The sequence below is a fragment of the Colobus angolensis genome, unplaced genomic scaffold (genome assembly GCF_000951035.1).
Source record: "Colobus angolensis palliatus isolate OR3802 unplaced genomic scaffold, Cang.pa_1.0 Scaffold343, whole genome shotgun sequence".
NCBI lineage: Eukaryota > Metazoa > Chordata > Mammalia > Primates > Cercopithecidae > Colobus > Colobus angolensis.
This window is the reverse complement of record NW_012116744.1, coordinates 1,393,262-1,406,253: the sequence shown is the minus strand read 5'-3', so window position 1 is coordinate 1,406,253 and position 12,992 is coordinate 1,393,262. Positions and strand designations below refer to the sequence as shown.

Genomic DNA, 12,992 nt, shown 5'->3' with positions numbered 1-12,992 from the left:
AGGTACTGCACTCCAGCCTGGGTGACAGAGCAAGATTCCATCTCAAACAATATAGACAGACAATGTTAGATAACTGCATAATTACTATATGTGCGTATTAATATATAAAGCAATCACTTTCAGAAGGAATAGTATGTTAAAAAAAAGGTAATGAAAGATTTTAAAACAAAACACTTCATGAGACAAGAAGTTAGAACAATTATGACAAACTAAAAGAAAAAGCTGGGAATGAGATCGAATACAGCCAGGTATTTCCTGCAGTTTTAAAACCTCTACTCCCCGTTTTTGGTTTCTGGCCACAGATTATGTAATATTTTTCATTACTTGAACTGGAATTACAAAGATTGATACAGAAGGTGGTCTGATAAGTCACCTGGGTCCTGCTCCTTGTATGTCTAGGTCCAAACCAAAATGAGTCAATATTTGGACAAGATATCAGCCATGCAGGGCTTATAGGCAGATAAAGGAGATGGCCCATTATTACAGGGATTTCAAACCAGTCTTTGTATTCTCTTACCCTGGCACTGCCAATTATATTTATTTATTAGAAAATGATAACCTTAGAGTTAAGCTATATGCTTACAAAAGAGGCACTGCTTACATGGGTTCCATCACGTCCAGGTTTACATTGCCCATTAGAAAACAGAACACCTGACCAGGTGCAGCAACTCATGTCTGTAATCACAGCACTTTGGGAGGCCAAGGAGGGAGGATCGCTTGAGCCCAGGAGGTCAAGGCAGCATGAGCTGTGTTAACACTACTACACTAGACCCTGTCTCAAAAAAAAAAAAAAGAAAAGAAAAGTGGGGCGGGTGTGGAGAGAAGAGAGGAGGGGAGACTGATCAGACTCCTCTGAAGAGGGACTTGAAAAGTTTGTCACAAGCCGTGAGTTATTCTGATGGAACAGAGAATTGTTAGATCACAGAATGCAAAGTAACCTACTGCATTTAGCTCTTCAGTCTTTGGCCTAGCTGTAGGCCATTAAGTTGAACAGTGCTGGGAATTGTTCTTAAGAATATAATGGTCAAAAAGGACAGGCAAAGTTGTTTCCCTTCTGGAACTTACACTTTAATGGGGGAGATAGACAATAAGCAAGTAAAAGTAATTGAACAAGGCAATTGCAAATACCACCCTCAGTGAGCTCTTGAAAGACAAATTATTTCACCTGCATGCCACAGATATGCAGGTGAATGTCTGTGCCTTGATAAATGCATAAAAGTGACTGAACTTTTGAGGTCCACTGACTGGGCTTTTGTTTGATATTTACTGCTAGTGAATTTTCCAGCCTGCAAATGTCTTAGAACTTCTAAATACATTTTTTTTTTTTCGTTTAGGTTGCAGAGAACACATCTTAGAAGATGAAAAACCTGAATCTATCAGTGACACTACTGACTTGGCTCTACCACCTGAAATGCCGATTTTGATTGATTTCCATGCTCTGAAAGACATCCTTGGGCCCCCGATGTATGAAATGGAGGTGATCAATTTCTTTTTTTTTCTTTGCTTTTTGCTCCAGTCAATGAAAGGAACACTTTACTGAGGCCCCAGGGCCACAGGGCCTGGGCAGGAGGTTGCCCTCTGGGGAAGGAAGAGCCTTATTTGACCTTTTTGGGACGTAGGTTGTTGGTGTGGCCACACTTCTTGCAATAGTTGACAGCATGGGGGCGCAGGCGAGCACAGCTCTTGTGGCAGATCATCTTGTCACAGTTGTATTTCTGGGCAAGGTGGCAGAGGGAAGGCTCCGTAATGCCACCTCGCAGGCGCAGCATCAGGTGCAGGGTGGACTCTTTCTGGATGTTGTAGTCTGAGAGAGTGCGGCCATCCTGCAGCTGTTTGCCCTCAAATGATCAGACACTGCTGGTCAGGTAGGATGCCCTACTTGTCTTGAATTTTGACTTTGGCATTCTCAGTGGCATCACTGGGCTCGACCTCAAGGGCGATGGTCGTGCCTGTGAGGGTCTTCACAAAGATCCACATCTCAGGGTCTGCGGCTCGGCGAGTCTCGCTCCATTCTCCTTTTTTTGGTTGGTACTCACTGGTTCTCTCAGGTGGTTGCTTAATAGAGAAGTAGAATTGGGTGTTTCCAGAGGCTGAATTTTGCCTTAAGATGGAAACTTTATTTCTGTATGGTATTGCGTTTTACTGCTTAATGTGATAATATGACTGTTGCCAGGAGCCAGAGATCCCAGCCATATCCTTTTTTAGAACCCCAGTCTCATTTTATTCTCTACCATTCAGTTCCTTTTTAAGAACAATGCCTCTGACTCTTCTCCTTAGAAAAATTCCATATTCGTATGTGTACTTTAATGAGGGATTTCTTTGTGCTATCAAGGGCTTGGGGGAAGAGGCGGAGAATCAACCTGATACAGGTCTGGAAACATGAGCATAGCTTAGCTTCAGACTGTGCTAGTGCAGACCCAGATGACATCTTTCAGGAACCTGTTGTCCCATTGTTAATAGTTCCTTTAGGGTTAAACCCACATGCAGGTCTGGCCCTGTTTTCATCTTTCTCTCCTAACTATACCTCACAGCAGAAGGCCTGAGCGCCAAGACTGAGTTGAGGCAACTGATGGAAATAGATGTTAGAATATAACTGTTAAGGGTGTTGTGAAATAATTTATAAGGTGCTTAGATGAGCCTTCATAGATTGGTTACTATAAAAATGTTTGTATTATACTATTGAATTTAGCTTTATCATCACCTCCTTATCAGTTTAAGGAAAAAATATTTTCAGAAAATAAATCTGATAAATTATGCAGAAGATAATCTCTCCATCTAACATTTGAAATCATTACCAGTAGATAGGTTTTCCTCAAGTTCTTACAACTGAGTTGATGAGAAATAGCCCCCAAGCCTGTCTTGTTTATCCATTTAAACTCTAAGCTGGTCATTAAAGCTAATGAGCCTCTCTCAGAGCTCTCAGTTACAAGAATAGAACTTGTTTACTCTTGACAGTAAATCTGGACTTGAACAATAGAATCAGAAGCATTGTTTTGGATTATTTGAATTCTTAAGATATCATGGATTTGAATTTTGAAGTGTTGAAAGAACTTGAGCAAAACATTGTTGATTGAGAAAGTGAACAAAACCCGCTTTCTGGTTCTGGGAGGATCCAGTGACTTTGAGAGTGAAGACACAAACAGGTTTTGACTCCTGCATGGCCGATGGCCTTTTTCTCTAGGCTTCCAGAAAACTACATTCCAACAGTTCTTTGAGGATTTAAACTAGAGCAGCAAATAAAGGCAAAAGATTAATGCATGTCTCTGTTGCATATACCCCTCTTGCCCAGCCATTTCTGCTGATGTTAAGTTTGGGAGCATTGCTGACATTCCTGGAGCATTAGCAGAGAAAGAGCCAAGAGAACAGAAATGAGAAATTTTATAAACATTGCTTACCAGCTCTCATGGTTAGCATCAGAGAACCTTAGTTTCCTTGTAGCATGTGAGCTTTACGTAGTAACACTTTTACCAACGAGAGTCTGCAGAAAGACTCCAGTAGCCATTTTGTCTTTTATTAATAGCATCTTAGAATGGAAGACGTGGTGTGTCACATGCGTCCATGTGAAGAGCCCACCAGCCAGGCTTTGTGTGAGCAACAAGGCTGTTTATTTCACCTGGGTGCAGGTGGGCTGAGTCCAAAAAGAGGCAGTGAAGGGAGATAGGGGTGGGGTTGTTTTATAGGATTTGGGTGGGTAGTGGAAAATTACAGTCAAAGGGGGTTGTTCTCTTGCTGGCAGGGGCGGGGGTTACAAGGTACTCAGTTGGGGAGCTTCTGAGCCAGGAGAAGGAATTTCACAAGATTAATCGGGGAGCTTCTGAGCCAGGAGAAGGAATTTCACAAGGTTAATCGCTCAGTTAAGGTGGGGCAGGAACAGATCACAATAGTGGAACGTCATCAGTTAAGGCAGGAACCGACCATTTTCACGTCTTTTGTGATTCTTCACTTGCTCCAGGCCATCTGGTTGTATACATGCAGATCACAGGGGATATGATGGCTTAACTTGGGCTCAGAGGCCTGACATGGTGTTTGAGTGTTGGGAACATTGTGTTCATTTTTTTCATGCTTGAAAATGAGAACTCACCCTGTAGCCTGGGGTCTGTCTCTACCTGGGGTCTGATGACCACCAGCCCCAAATTACTTAACCACACAGTCTACCTCTGCTTTTGTGTCTATAAAATTAAGACTTACAGAACATTTCTTTCTTGTCCATGAGGGCTGTCACTGTGCTAGGAGTATAATTCCATTTTACATACAAGGGAAAAGTTTAAAGAGATTAAATGAGTTGTACAAATTCACATAAAGTGCAGTTGGTAGAGTTGGAATTGAGACTCAGGTCAGCTTATTCCAAGTCCATTATTCTTTCTCCCCTTCTACAGCACCCTGTCAGGTCAAGATAATTCCTGCCCTTGGCTGCTAGAAAAGAGTGGCAGTGATATATTAGAGTTTTTTTAAAAGGCATCTGCTCTACATCAGATTCTCATTCATATTCTTACCAACTCTAGTGCTCTGTTTTGGAATGGGAGAGGCTGGGCTCAACTTGTTGACCACTACCATTTTTGTATCTCTTGGCGTCAGGCGCTGTGCAAGGCCCTCCACAAGTGATCATTTAATCCTCAGTCATCGTTGTCTTTCCAATAACAGTTGAGGAAACAGGCTTAGAGTATTTAAATAACTCGAGAGAAGACACAACTTATGCCAGAAATGAGATTTGGTTCTAGGTCTGACCAACTCCAAACCTAGTGCTCTATTACTCTAGAAAAACGTCACATGCAACCTGAGCAGGGCCTCTGTTCTTTGCAGAGAGCTCACAGGTGGACCTGAGCAGGGCCTCTGTTCTTTGCGCTTCACAAGTGGCCAGTCTTATTTCTCTATTTCTTTGTGCTTTCCTAGGCAAAGAATCTGAAGAGAGGTTATACTAGGAATATTGGAATACATGTTGAGGTGTTCGCAAGATGTTATAAGATACCTTTCATTTGTTTGTTTTTACTTTTTATTTTTTGAGATGAGGTCTCACTCTGTCACCTAGGTTGGAATGCAGTGGCATGATCATAGCTCACTGCAACCTCCACCTCCTGGACTCAAGCTATTCTCCCACCTCAGCCTCCTGAGTAGCTGGGACCACAGGCGTGTGCTACCATACCCAGCTAATTTTTTCTGTATTTTTTTGTAGAGATGGGGTTTCACCATGTTGTCCTAGACTGGTGTCAAACTCCTGAGCTTAAGCCATCCGCCTGCCTCAGCCTCCCAAAGTGCTGGAATTACAGGCATGAGCCACCAAACCCAGCAGATACCTTTTTTTGTCTAAATGCCTATATTCTCCCTTAGGGTAAATTACAGTCTAGGGTCTGTGGTTTCTTCTAGAAAGAGTTTCATTCATTTAATAAATACCTATTAAGGACCTAACATGTGCTTCTGGCAATACAGTAGTAAATAAGCAAAGTATGATGTCTGCCTTCATGGATCCCACTTTAGTGCAGGAAAAAAAAATCGACAGGTAAGCAAATAATCACAAATTGAAGTTGATGCTATAGAGAAAACAAACGGTGGTACTGAGATAGACAGTAACTACTCTAGCTATATCTGACGTCTGTTTTAGAGGTAGAAGTAGACATGCTGATGGGTAACAATTGGGGAATGAAGGAAACAGTTATCAAAAGGGACTTACAGGTTTCTGGCCAGAGTGACAGGGTATGTGTGTAGTAGTGCCGTTTACTGAGATGAGGAAGACGGGGGGAGGGAGATGGGGAGGGAGTGCTGCAAAGAAAACTGGGGGCTCTTTTGAACACGTTAACGTTGAAATATCCAGGCCAGGCGCGGTGGCTCATGCCTGTAATCCCAGCACTTTGGGAGGCTGAGGCAGGTGGATTGCTTGAGTCCTGGAGTTCAAGACCAGCCTGGGTGACATGGCAAAATCCCTTCTCTACAAAAAATACAAAAATTAGCTGGGTGTGGTGGTTCACGCCTGTAGTCACAACTACTTGGGAGGCTGAGGTGGGAGGATCACTTGAGCCTGGGAGACAGAGGATGCAGTGAGCCAAGATCACGCCACTGCACTATAGCCTGAGCGACAGAACAAGACCCTGTCTCAAAAAAATAAAATAAAAGTTTGAAATATCGGCGAGGCATAGAAGTAGAGATATTTGGACATTCAGATCTATTGCTCCGAGGAAAGACCCAAGATGGAGATATAGATTATAGAGTTATCAGAAAATAGAGGATATTTAGAGCCCCAGAAATTGAGGCTTTGACATCACCTAAGAAAAAAGGAGACATAAAAAAGCAGGTAGCCTAGAAGCAAGCCCTGAAGTACAGCATTATTTAGGGATCATATAGAGAGAAGAGGAGCCAACAAAGAAGTCAGGAAAAACAAAAAGGGACTGGGAAGGAACAAGCCTTCAGGGAAGAGGAAAACCAGGATGTTGTGCTGCCATAGAGACAGAAGAGGAGAATATTTCAAGAAAGAAGGGACATCAAAATGTGTTTACTGTTTGCGAGATCAAAGAAGATCAAGGTCAGAACAAATGTGTATTGGATTTGATGGCATGCAGGTTGTTGGTGACCTTGAAAGAGATTTCACAAGGAAGGAGTGGTGGGGATGGTAGGAATTGGAGTATGTTGAAGAATGGGAGGCGAGGAAGTAGAATTAGTGTGTAGGCAGCTCTTTAGAAGTTTGGCTGTAAACAGTTGCAGAGAAATGAGGCAGCTAGAAGAGAATATGGATGTCAAAGGGAGAATGTTTTCAAAATAGTAGCTGCTGCTAAGAGTAATCCAGTAGAGAGCACAGGACTGATGTTGCAGGACAGAGCAGTGGTACGATAGAAACAGTCTCCAGGAAAGTGAGAGGGGGTGGGATCCAAAGCACCAGTGAGGAAATGGCTTTTGATGGGAGAAGGGATACTTTTTGCAAGGTATTATGTAGAAAGGGACAAAAATATTGAGTTATTTATAAGGAAGAGATTACAATGATGGGGCTAACGTGTGTGGGCTGCACAAGAGAGGAGTGAAGCTAGGGCAGAGCTGCTGTATGATGGGAATGTGCTGGAGTTCATGGCTTGAGTACAGGCGAGCTAGAAGGATAAGAAATGATGGTCAGGGGTTTCAGAGGTAGTATGGTTTCGGTTGGTGATAAGTACCTGGAAGAGGGTGGCTGAGTTCAGGAGGCATTTAAAGAACTGAGAAGCCAGGTTTTGGGTGAGCATCATGCTTTCACTGAAGACACCCAGGGTGATAGCAGGGGCTGGGGCAGATAGGAAGGAGCAGTGTTTAGACTCTTCCTGAATGTCAGAGACAGTGAGGAGAAAGTGCCAGCTGCCATAAGCAGGGGCTCAGAAGGGTAGAAGAATAAGGCCTGAAACTAGCAAGGCAGCCTCTTACTCACTAAATCATAAACTCAGTCTCCTTGAGCTTGATGTCTTCCTCTGATAAATGGTGGTAAGCATGTGCACGTTATCACAGAGTTCGAATTTGGTGAGTCAGTGTACCCACCATATTGCCCAGTAATACTAAAAAAGAATAAACAAATACTAATTTCTGCAACTACCATACTCCCTAAAGAGACCTATCCCCAATCACCAAAAAATCCCCACTGTTTTTCTAATCCAAATTTTGTACATAGTTAATAACCTTATACCACCACTTACTACTTTTTTACTTTCATCGAAGATGAATCTACAAAAATATATTATTGTCAAAAAATGTTACTGACCTAGCAAACTGACAGTTGGGAGGTAAGGTAAGAAGGCACACTTTTATTCATTAATAATATCCTTTAGTATTCCCTAAACAGATTGAAAAACAGTGGATTAGTTCATTCTTGCATTCCTATAAAAAAAATACCTGAGACCAGGCACAGTGGCTCATGCCTGTAAATCCCAGCACTTTGGGAGGCCAAGGTGGGTGGATTGCTTGAGTTCAAGACCAACCTGGGCAGCAAAGTGAGACCCAGTCTCTACAAAAAACACAAAATATTACCCGGGAGGCTGAGGTGGGAGGATCACCTGAGCCCAGAAGGTTGAGGCTGCAGTGAGCTGTGATCACACCATTGCACTGCAGTCTGGGTGACAGAATGAAAACTGTCTCAAAAAAAAAAAAAAGAACTACCTGAGATTGGGTAATTTATAAAGAAAAGAGGTTTAATTGGCTCACGGTTCTGAAGGCTCTACAGGAATCAGAGCCTGTAGAGCTCCAGCATCAGGCCAGGTGCGGTGGCTCACGCCTGTAATCCCAGCACTTCAGGAGGCCAAGGCAGGCGGATCACAAGGTCAGGAGTTCGAGACCAGCCTCGCCAATATGGTGAAACCCTATCTCTACTAAAAATACAAAAATTATCCAGGCGTGGTGGCGCACACCTGTAGTCTCAGTACTTGGGAGGCCGAGGCAGAACAATCACTTGAACCCATGAGGCGGAGGTTGCAATGAGCCAAGATCATGCCACTGCACTCCAGCTTGAGGCACAGAGTGAGACTCCATCTCAAAAATAAATAAATAAATAGCTCCAGCATCAGCTTCTGGGGAGACCTCGGGAAACTTCCAGTTCTTGGCAGAAAGTGAAGGGGGAGCAGGCATATCATGTGGCCAGAGCAGGAGCAAGAGAGTACAGGAGGAGAGGTGGCCACACACTTTTAAACAGCCACCTCCCGTGAGAACTCACTCACTATTGCGAGGACAGTACCAAGGGGATGGGGCTAAACCATTCATGAGAAATTTGCCTACATGATCCAGTCACCTCCCACCAGGCCCCACCTCCAACGCTGAGGATTATAGTTCAACATGAGATTTGGTGGAGACACAGATCCAAACCATATCAAATGGGTTCCAGGAACTTAGCCTAGATTTCAAATTTAGGAACAGTGTCATAGGTCACCTTTTCAAAATACATAAAGTTTCCTACAGAAACAAGATCAATTAAGTGCATGTTTTAAAAGTAAAATAAAAATAAACGTTACTACAAAAAAAAGTGGGGAGGAGCAGGAGTGGGTGCAGGTGTCCCCAGGAAGCCTAGGCATCGCTCACGCTGCATGTGCTATCATGGCAAGACTCAGAACTGCCCCGAATCCGAGGAGGGGCCACGCGAGTAGGTGGGCCTGGGCACCTCCTCAGTCCCTGGCTGTGCCCTTTCACTCTCTCACTGGGAGACAGAATCCTGAGTTTTCTGCCTCAGGGAGCCTGCATGGAAAGAGTAGGTCACTGCAGGAAATCAGGCTGGTTTTAGGAAAAGGAATGGACATTAGGCACCTCCAAAGGGACAAAGGATCAGTATACCTGGTTGGGGACAGGATTCTGTCATTTCATTATTCCTGACTCTCATGTTTTCAAGTGTCCCCCACCTCATATAAAAGCCTCAGTGTTGGCTTCTGACCATGGTGTATGAAAAGCCCTTGTCTAAAGGTTACTTGCTCTGAGAAAATAATGAAGAAGAGGATAGACATGAAGACACTTTAAAGCCTCCTGAATAGAATGCATCCAGAAGCGAATTCCAGGAGATTCTGTCATCATGCTTGCCTTTCAAGCAAACAAACTCAGCTGCTAGAACTGAGAACGAGTGTAAACACCAACTAAATGCCCCCAAAGAATCATGGTAGTAAATTACTTCTCCATTCTGCTCCATATAAACCTGCTGTGCCACCTGTTGAGGGCAGCACTGATGCTGCACGTTCAGTCTGGTCCCAGGCCCCCACAGGAATCCGCCGTTGTGCCAAGAAAAGGCCTTACTGGAAGGATTGGAGAGCAGCTGGTTCTCAGCAATGCAAGTGTCAGGCCAGCCTGGGGCTGCTTAATGCTGCTTAAGAGATGACAGTGGTGGACCCCAGCACCTCTCCGAGGGATGTAGAATCTGCTCTTCCCATTTCTGAATGCTACTGAAACAAATCTACAACTAGAAAAATCAAATATTCATGAATTCAAGACTTGGGATCTCAGTACTAAGACTTTAAAGAGGTTGCCAGATGGATCACTTCTGTGGTGACAGCCCTGACAGGAGCATTCAAAGTGCTCTGTGAGCTACAAAAGAAACCAGTTGATGGTGTGAACACCACTACAGGGTAACCTGCACACCACAGCAATTTGACAGCTTAGGTTCTGTGTCTCACGTGACGCCGGGCTTGTCCTTGGAAAGAAGACCTACAAAATTCTTCATATCTCCATTCCTTGGCATCTGCTGGCAAACTCCTACTCGTATTTTAAGACTCAGCCTCCCCTGTGACACCTGTGTCTTCTCTCCAGACAGGGAGGGAACCTTGCCTCTTCAGGGCTCCCCACACTGGAGTATAACTGCTCCTGTGTCTGATGCCTTTAGTCTCTCAGTGCCGGGAGGTATTCATGCTTATGTCCCCATGGCCTGTAACAGAGCCTGCATCAGGATGCTTGGAAAAGACCGTTGAATGAATGTCAAATATGGGTCCCTCTGATGGGTCTATACATGTTGGTCTAGGCTTGAAAGGGTCACAAAGAGTTGTGCATACTTACGATTTCAATCAAATATCACTATTTTTAAGAGGGAAGAGTAGTATGAAATTGTCAATGATTAGATACTCCAAATGTTCCTTAAAAACTAACAGCATTGATGTATTAAGAATGCAATCATACATTAGAAGACACATTCTATTTTTAGATTTTTACTTAGATTAAATTCTTCCTTAATCTGCATATTTACCTTATTGATAGAATTATTTCAGAAGAAATTGATCATTTCATGGAACAAGATTTATTAGACACAAAAGGAAACTGAATCATAACAATTGTACAGGTGGGAAATTGAACAACAAAAATGACCCTGAGATACCCACATTCTACTTTGGCATATAGTGGGAAAAACATTCTAGACTTCAAGTCGAGGCCTGTCTTGGCTAATGTAACTGATGACTTCACAAACCTGTCATGGGACTAGAAGCTGAAAGGAAAGTACTGGTAGATAAACACCATATTGAAATTATGTTGAGTCGCTTATTTGCTGTAAAACACAAATTGTTTTGTGTAAAGGGGTTAAGATGGCTGGAAAACTGTCTCCATTCAAGAGCAAGAAAGCAGCATGTGTCTTATCCTATACCTTCATATTTACTTGTACTTCATCATTTCTGAGGGAGAAATACATGGAAACCAGATGCTTGATTGTTACAGTTTCAGAACACGTCCTTAAAGAATATGACTCCAAGTCTAAGAATTGTAGGTCCTTTGCTTCTTAGATAACCACTGTTAGCCTTGATCATAGAGATTCCAGGTTTGATAGTAACTTCAGTTCCCCCCCCGTATATGTAGATGTTAAGTTACACAAATTTGGCATTATTCCCATTTTCAGGTTAATATCAGAACACTTGTTATCAAGTCAGGATAGTAATTGTAAGCCTAGATGCCCTAAGTTTGGCTATACGTAATTATGTATACCACCTACCCTTCCAATTAACAATTTACCAGTTGCTTCTGCCCAAAGTACCAAGACTCTCCAGCAAATGAGGAATACTGGAAACTGGCTTGGCTTCTTTTTTTTTTTTTTTTTTCTGAGACGGAGTCTCGCTCTGTCGCCCAGGCTGGAGTGCAGTGGCCCGATCTCAGCTCACTGCAAGCTCCGCCTCCCAGGTTTACGCCATTCTCCTGCCTCAGCCTCCCGAGTAGCTGGGACTACAGACGCCCGCCACCTCGCCCGGCTAGTTTTTTTGTATTTTTTAGTAGAGACGGGGTTTCACTGTGTTAGCCAGGATGGTCTCGATCTCCTGACCTCGTGATCCGCCCGTTTCGGCCTCCCAAAGTGCTGGGATTAGAGGCTTGAGCCACCACGCCCGGCCTGGCTTGGCTTCTTGAAGCAACATGGTAATCAGTAAGATCTTGGCCGGGCATGGTGGCTCATGCCTGCAATCCCAGCAATTTAGGAGGCCAAGATGGGAAGATTGCTCAAGCCCAGGAGTTCAAGACCAGCCTGGGCAACATTGTGAAACCCCATCTCTACAAAAAAATACAAAAATTAGCTGGGCATGGTCGTGGGTGCCTGTAGTTCCATCTACCCGGGAGCTAATGCTTGTAATCCCAACACTTTGGGAGGCCGAGGAGGCAGATCACTTGAGGTCAGGAGTTCAAGACTAGCCTGGCCAACATGGTGAAACCCAATAAAGACACTTAGATAAAACTATTGGGTTTATTCCTTGAAAACTAGGGCATGTGTAACTAGATCTGGCTCATAAAAAGCAAAGTTATTTACATATGTTTTAAGGTAAAATTGCTTCTGATAAATGTCAAAGAGGAAGTTTAGGTCTTTCTCCTGGCAGAAAGCCAGAGAGTAAGTGCTGAATGTGACTCAGAATGATGTTAGGTAACAAGGACTTTGAGGTAAGTGGCTGAAGTCCTCTGTGGAATCAGCCGACTCTTGCAGGATTGTGTGGTATCAGTCACCTGCAAACACTTCGGCATTTGCCAGCCCAACTCTGATCATTCTTCTTCTTTCAAGGTATCTCAGCGTTTGAGTCAGCCAGGAGTAGCAATAGGTTTGGCTTGGACTCCCTTAGGTGGAGAAATCATGTTCGTGGAGGCGAGTCGAATGGATGGCGAGGGCCAGTTAACTCTGACCGGCCAGCTCGGGGACGTGATGAAGGAGTCCGCCCACCTCGCTATCAGCTGGCTGCGCAGCAACGCAAAGAAGTACCAGCTGACTAACGGTAGGAGCCTGCACCCGGCCAGGCAGGCATGACCCAGGAGGTGACACTATTCCATGGTGGAGACTGGCGTGAGCTCGAGACTGCTAGTTACGCATCTAGCGAAGTACACACCGTTGCTTTTGAACCCCTGTGGAAATTCTAGTTCCCATTTCAGGACTATTTGACTAGTGCCTGAACTAGAAACTAATTCAAAAGGTTTATTTTGTTTTAATCCGACTTAGAGTGGAACTGTTCTTCTAGACCCTCACTCAAATTGTACTCTCCACTAATATTTTGAAGAATTCATTTACCCTAAATATTCACTTTTGTTTGTGACTTTTTTTTTTAGGAGAAAAACAGGTGTAATTTTTC

The 12,992-nt window shown here is 43.7% G+C and overlaps 1 protein-coding gene and 1 pseudogene across 1 annotated transcript in view; one reads left to right on the top strand and one right to left on the bottom strand.

The window, feature by feature from the left end:
- LONP2 (lon peptidase 2, peroxisomal) overlaps nt 1–12,992 on the top strand; it is a 104,956-nt gene that overhangs the window by 87,338 nt on the left and 4,626 nt on the right. The window contains exons 10-11 of the mRNA XM_011952591.1: nt 1,335–1,477; nt 12,434–12,641. Coding sequence (XP_011807981.1) covers nt 1,335–1,477; nt 12,434–12,641 — 351 coding nt within the window. The remainder of the gene's footprint in view (nt 1–1,334; nt 1,478–12,433; nt 12,642–12,992) is intronic.
- Nucleotides 1,596–1,977, bottom strand: LOC105519280 (annotated as a pseudogene).